The 18,684-nt window shown below is 47.1% G+C and overlaps 1 protein-coding gene across 1 annotated transcript in view; it reads left to right on the forward strand.

Moving 5' to 3' along the window:
- Positions 1-18,684, forward strand: part of LOC127590403 (retinoic acid-induced protein 1) — a 61,521-nt gene that overhangs the window by 36,608 nt on the left and 6,229 nt on the right. Inside the window, exons 2-4 of the mRNA XM_052049933.1 lie at positions 8,019-14,354; positions 14,522-14,615; positions 15,788-15,837. Of these exons, the coding sequence (XP_051905893.1) occupies positions 8,031-14,354; positions 14,522-14,615; positions 15,788-15,837 (6,468 nt within the window). The 5' untranslated portion in view covers positions 8,019-8,030. The remainder of the gene's footprint in view (positions 1-8,018; positions 14,355-14,521; positions 14,616-15,787; positions 15,838-18,684) is intronic.

Here is an 18,684-nt window from a genome sequence, read left to right on the forward strand (position 1 = left end):
AGCCAGATGTTCTCCCCAGGTTGCACCGTTTGCCCATGCCACTAGCATATCGAGTGGCTCCCCCGTTGCCATGGTGATAACGGGCCCTGCTCTTTGCGTTGTTGTCGTTGCCGCCGCTCTCGTCGTGGCTCTTTGGAAGGCGTAGCCCGGCGCCTTGTGTTTATTCCGCCCGTAAAGGTCACCAGGAATCGTCAGCCTGTCAGTTTACGAGACGGCTCAAGAGAAGAAGTGTCGCGTGAAGCCCGCATGCACGTGTTTGTCATTCCTGTGCCTGATTTATTCTGCCCGGTTTATTTCCATACAGCAGAGCTCAGGGAAAGTTGTTGATGATGGTCATAGGAAAAAAAGGTTTCATACTTAAATTTGTGTTGGGTGTTCTTTGGGCACACCCCCGTAAAACTCAAGGCCCGGGGGCCAGATCAGGGCCACCACATCATTTTATGTGGCCCGCAAAAGCAAATCAAACATGTCAACTTCCATGATGCTTGCTAAAATCTCGACCAACATTTAAAATTCTCATTTGTAACAAATAAGAGACACATTGTAAGCATTTTATTGGAACCAAACCCCTCATTACAGTAACTTAAACAGCAGTTGAATAAACCGTTATTATTGACTTTTTTTATTTGATTTCAGTCATAACAGACCTCCAAGGGAAACGGTAACTAAAATGTGGCCCACGACAAAGAATGAGTTTGACATGCTCCTGATTAGAGGTGTCAAATAATCACGTTAATTGCGAATAAATAATGACAGTGATGTTTTTTTAATCACGTTAACCTAAATTTTAATCTCTATCTATATTGTTTCTGTAGGTGAGTTGCCTTTTTATAATATCCCTTTTTATGTGTTGGCTTCCTCCGTTTGAGTTGTTGAGGGTGGGGAAACACCTGTCAGTCATAGCATGAAGCATACTTTGATTGGCTGTCATTATGTTTGGGCTTGTTTAGCATAAGCTGATTGCTTCCCATTTGAGTTGGGCCAATCCTTGATAAGATCCAATTAGGGACTTTAAGCCACGCCCACAAAATGCTACTCTTCATAGTTTGGTTCGTGTCACTTTTTGCACTTGAATTGTGAACTTGGATGTGTGTGTGTGTGTGTAGAAGTGGTTCAAGTGTGCTTTTTTCTTTTTTGGGGGGGCTGGTTCACTTTTTTGCCTGGAGTGTCATCCTCATCAGCGTCAGAGCACCAAGTCATGTCTGTGAATGTCGATGAGTCATCTTACACCCCAGAGATGAGGCAATTGCACTTCTCGCACGCACGCACACACACACCATGCACTCACACACTCACACACACATACACACACACACACACTATCCCCTGTGTTAACCTCACAGAACTAAAATGGTCTCCCAAAAAAAATTGAGCGGCGCCAAGGCAAGTTTCCTCACTATTAGATGCTATTGAACCGTTTCAGCCACCCACTTCCGTCAGATAACCTCCAACACATACTGCATTACAGGATTTAATCAAGTAGAAGTGAGGAAGAGGAGGGTCTTGCTAGACTTTAATATCCCTTCAATAAGGCTTTCGGCCATCTTGATACGCTGAGTTGGGCCTTTGGAGGAAAATGGGTAAAGTCGAGAGGATCCTTTGTTTTCCCACAACATTTTTCTCCGGGATGGCTGAATTGATTTGTTTGGATTCCTCCATTTAGGCTTCAACGTTTTTCAGAAAAACAATGAGGCTAAATGGAAGGAGATTCTACTGGCGCATTGTGAACTTGGCACCTGGGCATTTACTATCTAATTTAATCCCCCTCATAATGGCGCCACTATAACATTGAAAATTTTTTTTTTTAATGAATTCATTTTACTCACCAGATGCCAATTATTAAATGTACAGTATTGGCTCCAGACATGTTTTGCGAGTCAAAGTTAGACGTAAAAAGTTGTGCTCTGACCAACCAATAGCTGCCAGAAAAATACCGATGCCCTCAAGCTCATCGCTGTAGCCCTCGAAAGCGAAGTTGAAATTGAAGAAAGCGTCGGAAATGACTTTGTCCTTATGATGTTAAACAATTTATAAGAGAATCGCTATTGAATACGGTTCAAACAGTAAGATGAAACAGACTATTTTAAAGAAATTTATTGCGGGAACTCTGTACTAAACTATTTTTGAAAACTAGTGAAACCGCCTCTGTCGCTAAATTCACCAGGTTGTTGTGGAATCGAGATTAGACCCAAATTAAGATGTTTTGACAACTGATCAAGAATCTGTTTCCCTTTTTTAAAAACACATTACAGGCACTGGACAAGAGCAAAACTGCTTTGAAATCTGGTGTACATCCAGATTAAAAAGTTTGTTTTGAAACTGTTAAAACAGCCTCAGTCCCAACATGAAATAAAATCTGGATCGGATCCAAATCAAACTGTATAATAACCTGAAGGAAAACCCCTTTGTCCCAAAGTGAAACACATTATCACTGAATCGGGATTGAATCCAGAGCAAAGCAATCTGGGAACATGGCGGCCAGCCTTTATATCTGATAAGCTGATGCTGCATAAAACCAAACCCGTACCGATAAAAACACAACTTCCTCGATGGAAGTAATGCGCAACACGGACCGCCAGACTGCTTCTAGCATTCGTCCGTGATCCATGGCGAGCACATCACTTCCTGACTGCCAGCCAGCCTTGGCACCTCATTTGCCGCCCGTCCACAAGCGTCAGCGTGCCATCTGTCTGTCTGCGGCCATTCAATAGCCTCACCTCGGTCATCTCTGCACGGCCGGGCGATTATTCTGCGTGACCCCAACCCGTGACATCCAGCTGTGCACCATGACAACGGGACACTTACAAATGTCAGATCAGATATTGGCTGGATCCATCTCCTGAGTGTCTCCCTTGGGGTCCTAACCTATCCAGACCGCCTGGTCAGACACTGGGGAGAAGGACAGATGGACAGACAGACACATATCTGTTTGTCTGTCAGTCCATCTGGCTGTGGAGCCAATCTTTTAGCCATCCTAAGTCCTTCTTCAGTTCAAGATGTTTCAATTTAAGGTTTAGGAATTAATCAGGGCGATTTAGACCAACACACGTAACAAAAACCCAAAACAAAACAAAACAAAAAAGAAATAAAGATAGCAGCGATGTTTGCACGCACAGAGCTAATGTTGTTAGCCAACCGAGACCGTGATTAAACAACAAATAATTACTTACAATGATGAATGCAAATACGTGGCGAGCAAAATACGTAGCAGAGGCATGCTACGACAGTTCTACACTGCAGTCATCGAATCAATTCTTCCATCACGGTTTGGTTTGGGGCCGCCACAAAAAAGGACAAAATCCGACTTCAACGGACAGTTAGGACGGCAGAAAAAATCGTTGGCACCGCCCTACCCACTCTTGAGGACTTGCACACTGCAAGAATCAAGACAAGGGCACGGAAAATCCTCCTGGATCCCCCGCACCCTGCCCACCACCTTTTTCAGCCACTCCCCTCAGGCAGACGCTACAGATCCATGCGCACCAAATCCAGTAGACACTTAAACAGCTTCTTCCCTCTAGCCATTAACTCCTTAAACAGTCACTGACAGTCACTCTTCTTGCACCACAAAATGGTACTTCAAAACTAGTGGTTACTCTAAAATGGTTCAATGATTTTGTTGTTTACGATGATACTAGTGCAGCGTGTTATACCGGAGACAAATTCCTTGTGTGTTCTACATACTTGGCCAATAAAGATGATTCTGATTCTGATCTAGAAGATTCGAAACACTTGGTGACGGAGTCATGGGCAAGGCGAATAATCCGACAACCAGTTGTTGGAGAGCAAGGAGGATTAGTGACAGGTGCGGCTCAGGAGGGAACGCCCTCCACTCCTGCCAGACACTGAAAAACAAACAGGACAGGATCATGACAAGCCCAGTTTTTGCTGAAGATTGTTGAATGTGAACTCTTCTTCAATCCTGCTATTTACGCCCACGGAAAGCGACAGCGACAGGTTCATTTGATAATGTACATTTTGGGCATAATTCTTGACTTGCACAGTGAGAGGATCATTTCTTTCCTCTTGCTGTCCATATGCAGTTTTATATTTTGAAATCTGTTTGCGGGCGGCCCGGTAGTCCAGTGGTGAGCACGTCGGCTTCACAGTGCAGAGGTACCGGGTTCGATTCCAGCTCCGGCCTCCCTGTGTGGAGTTTGCATGTTCTCCCCGGGCCTGCGTGGGTTTTCTCCGGGTGCTCCGGTTTCCTCCCACATTCCAAAAATATGCATGGCAGGCTGTTTGAACACTCTAAATTGTCCCTAGGTGTGAGTGCGAATGGTTGTTTGTCTCTGTGTGCCCTGCGATTGGCTGGCAACCGATTCAGGGTGTCCCCCGCCTACTGCCCGGAGACAGCTGGGATAGGCTCCAGCACCCCCCGCGACCCTAGTGAGGATCAAGCGGTTAGGAAGATGAATGAATGAATGAAATCTGTTTGCATTATTTTAAGTGTGTTTAAAGACCTTTGAAAAAAGTAAGTGTGATAAGAATACGCCCAGGCAATTTTTAAATTGGGTTATTTCTCCAGTATATCACAATTTGTAATGGTGGGGGTGGTCTGGAACATAAGCTCTCAATGGGGGAGGGGGGGTTATTGTATTGATCTAGCTTGCTATGGAGGTAACCAGCTAGCAAGACATCTGAAGTAAGTGGGTGTGGCATCTACTGCACTGACGAGGGGAGGAGAGGAGGGGGGGTAACTGTTATTTTTGCGTGCTTAATTAGGGAGGTGTTAGTTGGTGTCGAGTGATATGGTCTGCGCTGTAGTTCTTCCGCTAAATCGAGTGTTTCGGGCTGATATGTTAAAAGTGTTGATGAGTGGGTCATGGTTGGGGGGGACCTACACTTGTTTTATTTTTGTGCGCGTGTAATGTGCATATGTGTGTGTGTGTGTGTGTGTAGTGTAGAGTGTGTGTGTTAGCTCCCCCTCCTCGCTAGAAGAAGCTGCGTCTGCACGCATATCTAACAAGGATGACTGGGAAGGTAAACACACAGGGCCACGTTGCATCCCTCCGATCTGCGAGGATGGCAACGATCCCTAATGTCGATTTGCCGCTCACCCCCCCCCCCCCCGCTCCCCCCGAATGCACAGCCCTGCCACGGACGTCATTACATTTCATGCACAGACCTGCTTTAAGGTCAGCTTTTGTGTTGGTGGGTGTGTGGCGAAAGAAGATAAGTCCCATCTCAAAGTGCCTGTGAAGATGATGCGATGAAAGCGAGTGAGAGAGGGTGAAGAAGGCGCCAAGAGCTCGGTGCATAATGACGCATACAGCTCAACAATCGGATTTTCTCCTCTCTTGCTTCTTTGCCGTCTCCGCTTGCCCGCTTATTGATGTACGCTTATAGACGGAAATCGGCTGTCTGAAAAAGGTCATCGCTGGTACGTTTTAGCCCCAAAAGCGGCAGGTAAATGCTTTAGGGTGCCCGTGAGGCGCAGTGGCCTCGGAAAGTGGTGAGGCGTGCGCAGACCACAGCAGTCAATTACACACACATCAGCTACTTCGTGTTTTCCAGCAGGAGGTGAAGCTAATTACGGAGCCCACCTCATTGTACCGGCGTGTGCAACGTAGCATGTTGCATTGCATTACGCTACATCTGTGCTTGCGTAGTTTGTTTGGGTGCGTGGACATGACGCCAGGTCGGCAAGCTCATATTGCCCCAGAGTCACGATTGTAAAGCCCTTGCAGTAAAGTCATCCTCTGAAACTCCTTCAAATACTCTACTCACTATCATTGTCCATTTTTTCTCTTTTTTGTCGCTTTTCGGATTTCTCAATTTTTACAAGTCCTAATTTTCTCCTTTTTTCTTTCATTATCTTTCAGTTTCAGATTATCATTCTTTTATATTTTTGTTCATGTCTTTATTTGATTTAAATTGGTTTTACTTTTATTTGTATTTTCCCACATTTCATCTTCACTTAGTTTTTTTTTACAGGTTTTTAGTTAATTTTGTGGGGGAGGGGTTGTCTTTTATTTATTTTCAGTTCCATATGTCTTTTCTATCTTTAATCTTCTGCAAAGGTCCTGATTAACCAAGCCTGTTCCCACATAAATTGAGTCATTTTTTCTGAAAAGAAGACAAATACGATACTTTACATTCATGAAAGATTCAGTGATGAATCAAACTGTATTAGCCATTCATCCAATTTTTGGACCCATTAGGGTCACCTTGGACCTGCACTGGTTGCCAGCAAATTTAAGCAAATATAACACACTGAACTTATCAAAGGCATATATATACAGTACATATATATATATATACTAGCTGGTTCGCCGCCCTCCGGGCGGCTCATCAGCTAGTTCCTGCGGAAGACTGGTAAGGTGGGCCTTTGGCCCACAAAAGTGTTATTGCTTGGTTCAACTTTTTGTTCATCTTCATTGCTTATCGCGAAAATAAAGAGATGTTTAGCTCTACTAAATAACTAACAATTTTATTGCAATGCTTGTGGGTAGACAACATTTTTTCGCTAAGATGCCCGCGCGATCGTAGTGAGCCACTGCCTGAGTGGCGCAGTGGCGGCGCGCAGTGGCGGCGCGCAGTGGCGGCGCGCAGTGGCGGCGCGCAGTGGCGGCGCGCAGCGGCGCGGTGAAGTAGGTACGTTTTGAAAAGGGACAGACGGAAGGACAGACCGCGTGCGGGACGACGCGCAATATATATGTATATATATATATATATATATATATATATATATATATATATATATAGAGAGAGAGAGAGAGAGAGAGAGAGAGAGAGAGAGAGAGAGAGAGAGAGAGAGAGAGAGAGAGAAAGAGAGAGAGAGAGAGAGATACACACACACACATTACGTGCAGATTGAGCGTTGTGTCTTTCATTCTCACTGCTTTGCCACACACACACGCGCACACACACACATACTCACACACATGCAAAAAATTGTGTATTTCAGACATGAATAATGCCAACGTGCATCTGCTGGCGCGCACGCTGCTCCCTGGGGCAGGTTGCATGCTGGGATATTGTGCAGGTGGCACAGTCAAACACAAGCTGACAGACTGAGCTGAGAGCTATCGTCTCCAGGTGACTCCGTCTCCTTGTGTTCCTCTTATAGAGCTCCACCCCTTGTATTTCTCCCCCCACCCCTTTTTATACTTTGTAAGAAGAAGAAGAAGGCACACTCATTTGCAGACAAACATTGCCATATGTGCACTCTGCTAGAATAAAAAGCAAAAAAAAATAAATTGAATTCAACAAGTGCAGGCATTCCACTACAGCTAAACTCGAAGCACATCCGCAAAACTGTCCCACGTTGCTTCGGGTGAAATTTGAGTTGGTATATCTGTGGCAACGGAAAAAAAAAACTTTCTGTAGTTACAAAGCGTTGACATTGATAAAGCATGGAATAATTGGATTGATAGTTGTGCTTGAAAATAGTCTAAATTTGTGGATCAGCACAGAGATGATGAAGTTAGGAGGAATTGTTATCGGAAGAATGCTTAACACGGTGACTTATAGTTAATATTTTCATTTAAACGCATGGACGTTTATATATTAATTTATGTTAGCTGTATCCATGGCACACTAATATTCATCGCTTTATTAGGTCTACTACCAGTAATTCAAAACAGTCTTTCCATGGATCCAGAAGTCTTTCCATTCCATTTCAATATTTGAACTGCTATCTCAAGGTCTGACAGAATTTGTTAGTTGTTCTATCATTAATTATTAATATTGTTATGTCGAATAACCAATTCATCATGTCTTTTCTGACGTTGTCGAATTGAGTGTTCGGTGGGCCTGAATGAGCATTTGGATCTCAAATCTGCAATTGTATTTCTTGTATCGGCATCAATCAAGTTGGCTGAAACTGTGTCTGACTGTTTGTCAAGTAATTGAACGATGATCCTTGTATCCATTTTTTATACCTTACAAGTCAAACTGCAGTCTCTAACGAACATCTCTATCACCCCCCCACCACTTGTCCCTGTCTTCCGAATCCCTTACCCCCCCCACCCCCCTTTCCCGTTTCACTTCCCCCCTCCCTGTTCTGTTTTCAGACAGTGGGAGTGATGCAGTCCTTCCGTGAGCGCGCTGGTGGTTACCACAGCAACCAACCCTGCTACCAGCAGGAGCCCCACGAATTATCACGCCTGGAGACGTACCGACAACACACGCATCATGCCCACCCTCAGCTACCCCACCCGGGGCCTGGTCCACATCCAGGCCCGGGACCAGGGCTTTCAAGGTCAAACTATGAGGCCCGCTCGCTGGTTAACACTACAAGTATGTCGACAGCCGCAGGAACAGGTTCAGGAGGAGCGCCTAAGGACTGTTATAGCCAGCCAACCTACCCTGGTTTCCCGGTCAATGGTGGCGGGAACGCAAACGGAGGCTCTGCACCCTCGCAGGCAAAGAAGAAAATCCCTAAATTCCCTCCGACAAGTTCTGGTCAACATTTACAGGGTCATGGTGCTTACAGTAACCACATGGGCTCTGGGACATACTCGGCCCAGTACATGAGCGGGGGACACCTCCAGCAGAAATGGGAAGATCCATCTCAGTTGACATCGTATGAGCATGAGATGGTTAGCCGAATTGAGGCTGGAGGTCCACCTGGCCCTAACTCCTCACAGTACATAGACCAGAACATGCTCGGCCACTCCCAGACCCAGTGCCATCAGCCCTCTGCCCCCTCATTCCCAAGCCCCCATCACCAGTCACACCCAAATAACCCTTCCCCTTTATTGTATCCACAAAGTCACCTGCACTACCCCCAGCCTTCCCCTTCTCCTTCTCCTTCACCTTACATAGAAAAGTGCAGCCCAATGCCCCCATGCTATAAAGGTTATAGCATAACGCCGACCTCTCAGTATGGCAGACTAATGAGCAGCCACAGTAGTCTGAAGCAAGGAGGCTACAGGCCAGCCCAGAATAGCTACAGCTACCAACACTCAAGAGGTTATGAGCCACAGCCTCCTCTGCAACCCATGACCAGCCCCCAGGAACCCCACACAAAATACCAACATTTTAGCCAACCACAACCAAACTACTGTCTCTCTGAACTGGCTGTGAGGTCACCTGAACAGTATTATCAAACTTGCAGTCCTTCCTCCAACCACTCTCCCGCACGATCGGTTGGACGCTCCCCTTCATACAGCTCCACCCCTTCGCCTTTAATGACCAATCCGGAGTCATTCCAGTACGGCCAACCGCCCATCACCCCAGGACCAGCCTCGTCGTCATCATCCTCCTCCATGGGCCATCAAGAGCAAGGCGGGTCCAATGCTATGCTGTTGCCCCCACGCTCACACCCATCACCCAGTGTGCCCCAGGCAGCACCCCAAAGCTTCACAAATACACTGCAAGGACCTACCATGAAAGAGCGTTTCTCAGAGAAGCTGCTGTCAAACCCGAGCTTGTGGAGCCTGAATGCCCTCACCTCTCAGGTCGAGAACATTTCCAACAATGTCCAACAGTTGCTGCTTTCAGAGACTCTGGTGGCCAACAAGAAAAATGTAAAACGAAACAGTGGAGGAAGCAACAGCAGTTCTGGAAGTGCAGCATCCTCCAAAAAGGCTGATGAGTACAAAAATACATATCCAGAAAGTGCTGGTGGTTTAAGTGGAGGTCCAGTGCAGGACCTCTACCCTAATGTGCAACATCAGCGGATGCTGATGGAACTACACGAGGGAGGCTACTCCAGCAGTAGTGATGAGCAACTGGAGAGGGGCTACTACTACAGAAACCAGGGCAGGAGTCCAGCTCAGCCTCCCAACAACACACATATTAACGTGGACACAATGTCATCCTGTTCCATGACATCTCCAGATGATGTCTCCACCAGGTCTGGAGACTCGGGATTGCACAACTTTACTCCTGACCCAATTACGTGTCAGTCAGTACAAGAAGAAGATATCACTCCGGTCAAGAGCAACAGCGAGGGGAGGTCTCCAACCAGCATTACCATTCCCAGTCCTATTAAACCAGACACCGACTCATCTTCCGACATGCAGCAGATCAATGAGCCTGTTAGAGAAAACTTCGAAGAATCTGCATGGACGGAGAAGTCAGCCGACAAAGAAGTGGCGACTAGGCCAAACCCGCCTGACTATGAACGAGATACTGACGTGACTAATCTGACAGAGAAACAGGAAAAATGGTCAGATGAAGACAAATGTTTATTTCTATACAACCAAGTAAACAAAGGTGGGGCAGACAAAGACTTTTGCTATGCGGAGACAGTCTACGAAGGGGTCCAGAGAAAATATGATCCTGATTCACTTGAACAGTCCCCAGCTGCATGCTCTGACTCAAGCCACACTTTTGGCCAAGAGATAAAAGAGGCATACAAATCAGAGTCATCAGATGCCTCTGAGAGCTCTCTAAAAACACTGCCTTTCAATCCTGTGAGTGACCTTGAACAGGATCAATATTCCACAGAGAAGGAGGACAGCTCAGACAACACCTCTTCAACCCCTCGAATTGAGGCCTTGGAAGAGGAACATTCAGAGAAGACAGAGCTCAAACAACTGATTGAAGACGAGGAAAAGGACGAGGAAAACAATGGACAAGAAACATTCGATGAAGGAAAGCAACATGCTCTTTCCCCGCCCCTGTCTGATGAGGTGAGAAGAGAACTAGGGGAGGAGGAGTACATTAGCCCATCATTGAATTCTGATTTCATGAACAGACACGGCTGTGAGAAACCTTCTGCCAACCTTTGCACCAAGAAAGAGACTCAAAGAGCTGAGTTCCATAATGACAATGAGCTTGCGGGAGTGCCTGCACATCCAAATGTGGCAGCGGCGCCGAATGCTTCTTCGAGAGAATCGGCCATCGGTGACACTGCTCCGCAGCCCCAATCTGCTATGCCAGTTTTCTCGGCTCTCAATGACAAGACAACACCAACTGCAGCCCAGTCCAGGGATCATATGGATCACAGCGACGCCAAAGTGCTGGAGCCAGACTCTCCTCAGTTGCCTGGGAAGTCAATACTTCCCTCAGCCCCCTCCTGGGCGGACACACCGCCCTCCCCAAAGAAAGGTGATGAGGACATGGAGCCGGGCCTCAGCTGCTCCAGTGCCGTGACCCCCTTGGCCAAGCCAGAGCCTGTGGCCCCATCTGGTCAACCCAGGGCATTTGGACGTAAGTATGCAAGGGGGAGAAGGAAAATAATGCTTTCAGGTATGGCAATCAGGCGACAGCTCAGCTTGGAAAGGGATGAAGAGAAGGATGAAGAAGGAGACTCCCTGGCCTCAGAGAAGCCTTGCAGGCTTTCGAGCAAAACTATGTTGTTCTCAGATCAAACCGACTTAGCTCATCAGGAATCAATAGTTAACCAGACAACCAAAATATTAACTGAAGGACTAAGTTCAAGAATGTGCACACGTTCATTCAATGCGCCAGATTTGCCACCCAAAGCAGAGGCTCATTTAAAGGGGAAACCAGGCCCAAAACCTGGCCCCAAACCAGGACTAAAAACTGGACCGAAGCCAGGGCCTAAACCTGGAGGCAAACCAAGTCCTAAACTTGCCCTCAAAGCCGGACCAAAGCCCGGGCCAAAACCAGGACTTAAATCCGGACAAAAGGTTGTGGCAAATACACCAGATCCAGCAGAGAAAATTGAGTCTCGAGGGAAACGAAAACCAGGGCCCAAACCAGGCTTAAAACCGACATTAAAACCTGGTCCTAAACCTGTTTCAAAGACAGGACCAAAGCCTGCATTCAAATCTGAAGATGAATTGCCACCCAGTGAAAACGTAACCCTCAAGTCCCCCGTTGGTCGCTCCAAGGGCTTAGTTTCTCAGTCCAAACAGACACAGCAGGAAGAAATCATTCTACATTTGACAGGGCCACAGGGCAGGGCCAGAAAAAATATAAAGACGACTCTATCGCAAATAAACCAGGATATCAAAGTAACAAACCATGACGAAAAGTCATCAAATGTCATAAAAGCACAAGAAAATGACAATAAAAACATGACCTTGAGGTCAAGAAAGCCTTCACAGGCAAAATCATCAAAAGAAAAGGAGAAAACAGAACACAAAGATCATTTAACACCAGCAGTGACAGAAACAGGCATGCTTGATTGTTCCCAAAAAGAGGACCGTTTAGCTAAGGAACAATGTCTTACTCCAAGTCCTTACATGGTAAAAAAGACTCCAACTGAACCTCCTGAACTGCTTCCATCTGAAAATACTGAAGAAAAGATTATGCTTCCACTAAAATATCAGTCATTCATGGAACCCTCTACGGTGCCTGTAAAGAAGAAGAGGGGTCCAAAGCCTAAATCAAAACCCCAGGCCACGCTGCTGACGCAGGTTGTCTCCACGCCTAAAGAGGGGGATGTCCCGGGGCCCAGAAGAAAGAAAGGGCTATCCACGAAAGAGCCTGAGGGGACCTACCCACCCAAACATATTCCCTCTAATGTCACCGAAAGCGATCCAGGTGATGTGTCAGTCGTGCCTCCTCAGTGCCCCACCAGAACAAAAGTCCTCCCTCCACGTAAGGGCAGAGGACAGAAATATGAAGCCATGGTGCAGAAAATCACATCACCGAGCTCGAAGAAATACCTCCAAAATTCTCAGACAGACATCGGTCCCAACGATGATGCAACAACGAAGGACTTTTCTCCGCACGCGGTCAAAGACCCAGAGACGGTTATTCCTGTCAATGGCACGGAAATGATGGAAAGTGAAATGAAAAGCAGACAGGAGGTTGTGAAACACCTCGAAGGCACCGCAAGAAAGGAGGTCAAACGAGAAAGTGACAAGCAGAAGATATGTCAGGAAGCACCAGTGTCAGAGGAGTTGAGACAAAAGCTGTCAGAAGAGGATGTAAATGACCAAGGGCCAATACAAGAACATCAACCTAGCACACTGTGCAAAGTCCAAAGAGCAATGGGGGCTCAGGTAGACCTCAGTCCTCGAGGAGACTGGACCCAACAAGCAAAAGCACTTGTATCCGGAGATTTAGCCACAACCAAGTCCTCAAAAAGGAAGCGTTGGGCTATGGTGGAGAGTACAGACGCCTCTGCCGTAGCCTTGGAAGCGGGGAACCTAATAGTGACAACCCCAAGGGCGGCCAAGCAGAGGGCCATTAAAAACAACCATGAGATGCACGTCAAGCAGAAAAGGAAACGAAAAGGTCAGTTTGCGGCAGAAGAAACAGAAGCAGCAAAGGAGATCAAAATTGAAGTTACGGAGCAACAAGAGGGAATAGTAGAGGAGATGATAACCCCTTCGGAAATGCCCACATTGCCAATAAGTACCGATGATATTAAAGAATGCCCTGAGGTTGACAGCGCAGAAGTCATCCAGACACTGAGAAGAGGAAGAAAAGCATCTGCATATCCAGCTAAGCGGAAACGAGGGAAAGCCTTTTCCGGGGAGATTTCTGACAAGCCAATGAAAGTGTACAAAAAGCCCGGGCCAAAACCGGGAATGAAAGATGCCTTGGAGGTCATTGAGGCGGTTGTGAGGGCGGCGGGGTGCGAAGCAGAAAAAGTAGAGAGGCAACAACAGGAGACAGAAATAGACATGTGTGAAGAGGAAAAAGATTACGTTGTGGGTCCAGTGGTGACAATATCAAAAAAACAGACCGAGACCATTTCGGTAAAGAGAATCAGAAACAAGCCGGTCCAACAACACCCTCTGTCTTTCTGTCCGTACGTGCGAATGAACAACTCCAGAGACTTTTCCTCTTGGTGTGCCATCGTCAACAAGCCCGAGGATATGCATGTATTTCAAAGACGAAGAAAAAAAGGAATTCTCCGAATGAAGAATCCTTTCACGGTTGCAAAGGTAGTGCCGCACACTGCCGCCATGCTACAAGGACCCACGGTCAATCCACCTCTAACTAGTAGGTGTCTTACATGTTGCCTGTGCGGAAAAGAATCCAACTACAGAGACATGGGCGATCTGTGCGGACCATACTACACAGAAGACGCGGTCCCTCGGAAGCTGTTGACCACTGCACCCGCGCTCTCCCTACGGGAAGTCCCAGGGAAGACCAACCAAGATGAAGTTAATGAAGAACTACGCACATTACCAGAGGTTGAAAATGAGACCGGCGTCGAGAAATCAGAAAACACGGAGGAATCGCCACAAGAGGGCAGAAGTACCAGACATCACCATTGGTCGTCCCGAAGAGCGGAAAGAAAAGAAAGAACGGGTCGAAAGGGCGTTCTACGGAGAATAACCCTTCGAGAGAGGTTAAAGAGGATGAAGCAGCTTTCCAATACCCAAGAGGGTTTGTTCCAAAGGCTGCAAGAAGAAGCGCAGGCCAATGAACACTGGGCTCATGAAAACTGTGCGATCTGGACCAAGGGGGTGATCATGGTGGCCGGCCGATTATACGGACTGAAGGAAGCCGCCGACATCTCATCCCAAATGGTACGAGAGCTAATATCAGCACATCACTGAGCAGCTGCTTTGGAGATATCTCGGCTAACTTTCCAACTTTTGTCCTTTGCTTGTTATTCCCTTTCTTTAATCCCTCAACGTGCCTGGTCACTTTTTCTGTTTCTTGGCCATATGTCCATCTATCTGACTAACCCCAGAGCTGCCACAAGTGCCAGATTGCGGGGGCGTCCCTCAGTTGCTGTTGGAGAAGCTGCTCTCGTAAATACCACTACGTCTGCGCCAAAGAGATAGGTAAGAGAACACAGCGGGAGACAAAAAGTTGCCCCCAAAAAGATGGAGACTTAAAAAAAAAAAGAGCTGAGCAGAGGTTGGGGGGGGGGGGGTGAATACTGGCAGAGGGGAGTGAGACATTGGTGAGAGGAGAGCGATAAACAGGAGATGAGGAAGGGGAGGAAAGAGGACGGTTTAAATGATGGTGGGAGGAGTAGGACGATGAAGTGCTTGAGAGGGAAACACGAGCCGGAGATAGTGAAAGGAAGGGCGGATCCAAATGCTTTAGTCGTTCATCATTCATTCTGCAACCAAGATGGCCGAATGTGCAGGTTTTAGGTCGGCATGCGTCACAAAATCTGTCCGTCCTTCTCTGCAGCTCATTTATTTATTTTGAATGTGACTTGTGAGCAAAAATTTGAGACAAAACAATCAGCTGTTTGGAAAATCGTAAACAAATCTTCCCCAAAAAGGCTTTGAGATGTTCTCATGCAGAAGGAAAATGAAAAAGCTCTTCTTTAGAGTTTAACTCATTCTCTCCCAAAGACGTATTTAGATGTCTTTTCAGACGCCGCACGTTTAATCCCAGCTCCTCATTTTAGTGTTTGACTGTCTGAAAGGGTCTGAAAATGGTTTAAATGTGTGTCGTCTGAAAAGACATCTAAATACGTCTTTGGGAGTGAATGCGCGGATTCATTTTGATGTTTTCATCAATTTGAGGGTGCTGCCATTTTGTCCTGTATGGTCCTCCACTTTTGACTGATATTGACGTCATTGTGTCGATGGGCTCCCATTACGAATGTCAGAGATCATCTCTTTTCAGGGTTTGGTCATGTGACATTTGCAATGTAAGCCCGAGGGCACTTTGACGTCAATTTAAATCGATAGCAAGGGGCAGTAGAGAACAAAATGGCCCTTTTGGCACATTGGTGAAAATGGATGCATTTGGCTATTTCATCGTTTTTCCACACACACAGCATTGACTGAATCCATCTGGAACACGTGACGGGGCTGCTTCCCTGCAACTCATCCCTCGCATCCTCTCCTCATTCCTTTCCTCTCCACTTCCTCTGTGCTTCTTTTCCAATCGTGCTCTGTTTCAGATGCTAATCGCGCCGAGTGTGCTTTAAACTTGTTGCTCTTGTCGTTCTTATTCCACCTTTTTTGTATTTGCTTTCTCCCGAACTATGCAGGCTGCACATTCCACGAAGATGACTTCTCCATCAAATGTCCCAAACATGAGGTAAGGAAGACCCCAAAGACAAAGAACACGAATCCACGCGATCCAACATGAGTCATGCGTTCGGTAAAGGCTGGGAGGGGTTGAGGCGCTGAAGCACTCACACAAAAACATGGTGTGTGTGAATTCGAAAAAAGGATGAAGAGGTTGTTGTTCCCACAAGCGCACTTGAGCGGACGGCTTCAATTTTTCTCGGCGTGCCCCCGCCTTTCTCAGCTCGTCATTTTGCTGTCTTTTTAGCGCTCCTCATGGAACAAAAGCCAGCTTGCAAAATTACGCGTGTACGCCAGTCGGTGGGGGGCTTCTTTTCACTTTTCAAGTGGTCGCTGCATTTTGCGCCCTTGCGGCCCCGGAATCAATTGGCATTCAATTGAGCACATTCACTGTTATTGTAATGGCTCCAAATAACAACAAGCATCAATTGAAAATGTCAAAGCACTTTTTTCGAGGAGCAGACAGGAAGTGAAAATGAAAGAACGACATCACCCCTGTTGTGGCTGGCGCACAATTTCGGTTTTTGTTCATGGCAAAGGGATTTGATGGGGTTGAGGTCAGAGCTCTCAGGTTGGCCCTCATTCATGTGGTGGGAAACTGGAGTACATTTTTTGCAGTGTCAATTTGAAGTGCTGCATTTAAATAAAACGGTGGATTCCACCCCCCAAAAAATCATCAGCAGACCTGTTGATTACATTGCTCAACAGTTTTTGACTATTATATTTAATCAGAGATACAAGTAGTTTTTTTTTTCAAATATGTCCAGCATATCAAGTTTTCATATAAATTACAACGCATGATAAAATCAATATTGCACAAACTTAACCACCCCAAAAAAAATCTACCGTAATCTCCCCAAAAACATGATATGCCAGAAAAAAAATTCAAGACATTTTTTTAACTCAGCGTCAAAAATATATTTAAGTGCACGTAAAGCCATTTCTGAATAAAATTTGCTGTTGACTAATGTTATTAAAATGATAGTTAGTTGCACCTCTAAGCCCCTCCGATCAAGTGTCAGATGCCGAAACTTGTCCAACATTTCTCTGGCTCAAACTGACTATGAACCCTAATCTTAGCTTTCAACTCGAAACCTGTGCTGATCTCAAATCCAAAGGGATGCGACATCGCCATCACCAGGGAATCCGTTCGTCACTGCGGTGCTTTACAAAGCCAAGCTGACACACGCTGGTGGCAGTAAATGGTTGGATTCCAAATGGCGACCATAAACATCCGCGGCCGCGGGTGAGTTAAATGCTGCGGTTGATAAGCACTTCGCGACATAGCGCACTCTGAGTACCACTTGAGGGAGCCCTCATAACCGCCAGCAGGATGGATGAATGGACGGGTGGCTTCGCTGTCAGCCAGACGTCATCTACTGGTGTTCTGTCCCTCACTGCAGACTCAAAGAGGAAGGTCAAAGGCAGTGGGTGGAGGGGGTGGGGGGGTAGAGAAGGAGTGTGAGGCTGACATTCAGCAGAGAGCATCGGTGCATTGAGGCAGCAGCGGCCTCCCCTCCTCCCCCTTCCCTTCCCTTCCATTCCTCCCTCCTTCCTGTTTCTGTTCTCCTCCGCCCGCAGACTGACAGTGATGAAACGCTGGCTCTTGATCAAAACACCCCACCCACCATCACTGCCTGCGACGCGCCTCGCATGCTACACACAAACACACACTTCCCCTTCTCTCGTCTTGTTTCTCTTTCCTTCCCTCGCTCGGCTTATTTAGCATCTCCTCACCTCCCCGCTGCTGCTTTCGCTCGTTGCGTTCACCTCTCATCCCCGACCAGCTCCTGCCTCCTTTTTTTTTTTTTTCCATTTTCAGTCATGCCGCTTTCATCCGTCCCCTCCCCTTATCTCCTCACTTCTCCCCCCGCCGTCTCCCTTCACCTCCACTCCCACGTCTGAGCTGCAGAAGGCAGCGGAGTGCGAGGAGGGAAAAGGGAGGGCAAGAAAGAGAGCGGTTTGTTGTTAGCAGGAAGAGGCAGAGCTGTCATCAGTGGAGGGATGCAAGGCTGTGCGTGCGTGCGTGCGTGCATGCGTGCGTGTGTGTGTGTAGGCCAGTGCTGTGCCAATTTAAGGCGCAAAGCCTAATCAAAGAGCCTAGCACACACACACACACACACACGCAAACACAACCCCCCCCGCCCCGCCCCCTTACAAACACCACACCCAAGGGTCGCCTTGTGAACACACACACATAAAGGTGAAATAGCAACAAAACAAAAAAAACAAAAAAAACGTAGTTTTCTCCCCTAGCTAAATGACTCATAGTGTGCAAACACGAGGCTCATTAACTGATCACCTATACGCTGGTTGCATATGTAGAGAGGCAGCAAAGACAGAAAACGGCTGGTTTGCGTGGGCGCCAGAGACAAATGGGGACAGTTATATCAGAAGAGGCGACGCAATGAAAGACTGCGGTCAAGCCAGCCTCCACTCGCAAAATTGAAGTCAAGTGAGCCGCCACTGCGATTGCCAGTGCTCTGCATTACGGTAGTGTGCCGCCAGCGAGCGGCGTTGGCCACCTTCAAAATAAAAGAGCCACCACTCATGCATAAACGTCATTTGTTCGGGTTAAAGGAAATTATTCATTCATTCATTCATCTCCCGAACCGCTTGATCCTCACTAGGGTCGCGGGGGGTGCTGGAGCCTATCCCAGCTGTCTCCGGGCAGTAGGCGGGGGACACCCTGAATCGGTTGCCAGCCAATCACAGGGCACACAGAGACGAACAACCATCCACGCTCACACTCACACCTAGGGACAATTTAGAGCGTTCAATCAGCCTGCCATGCATGTTTTTGGAATGTGGGAGGAAACCGGAGCACCCGGAGAAAACCCACGCAGGCCAGGGGAGA

Source organism: Hippocampus zosterae, chromosome 17, assembly GCF_025434085.1.
Source record: "Hippocampus zosterae strain Florida chromosome 17, ASM2543408v3, whole genome shotgun sequence".
NCBI classification, from domain to species: Eukaryota; Metazoa; Chordata; class Actinopteri; order Syngnathiformes; family Syngnathidae; genus Hippocampus; species Hippocampus zosterae.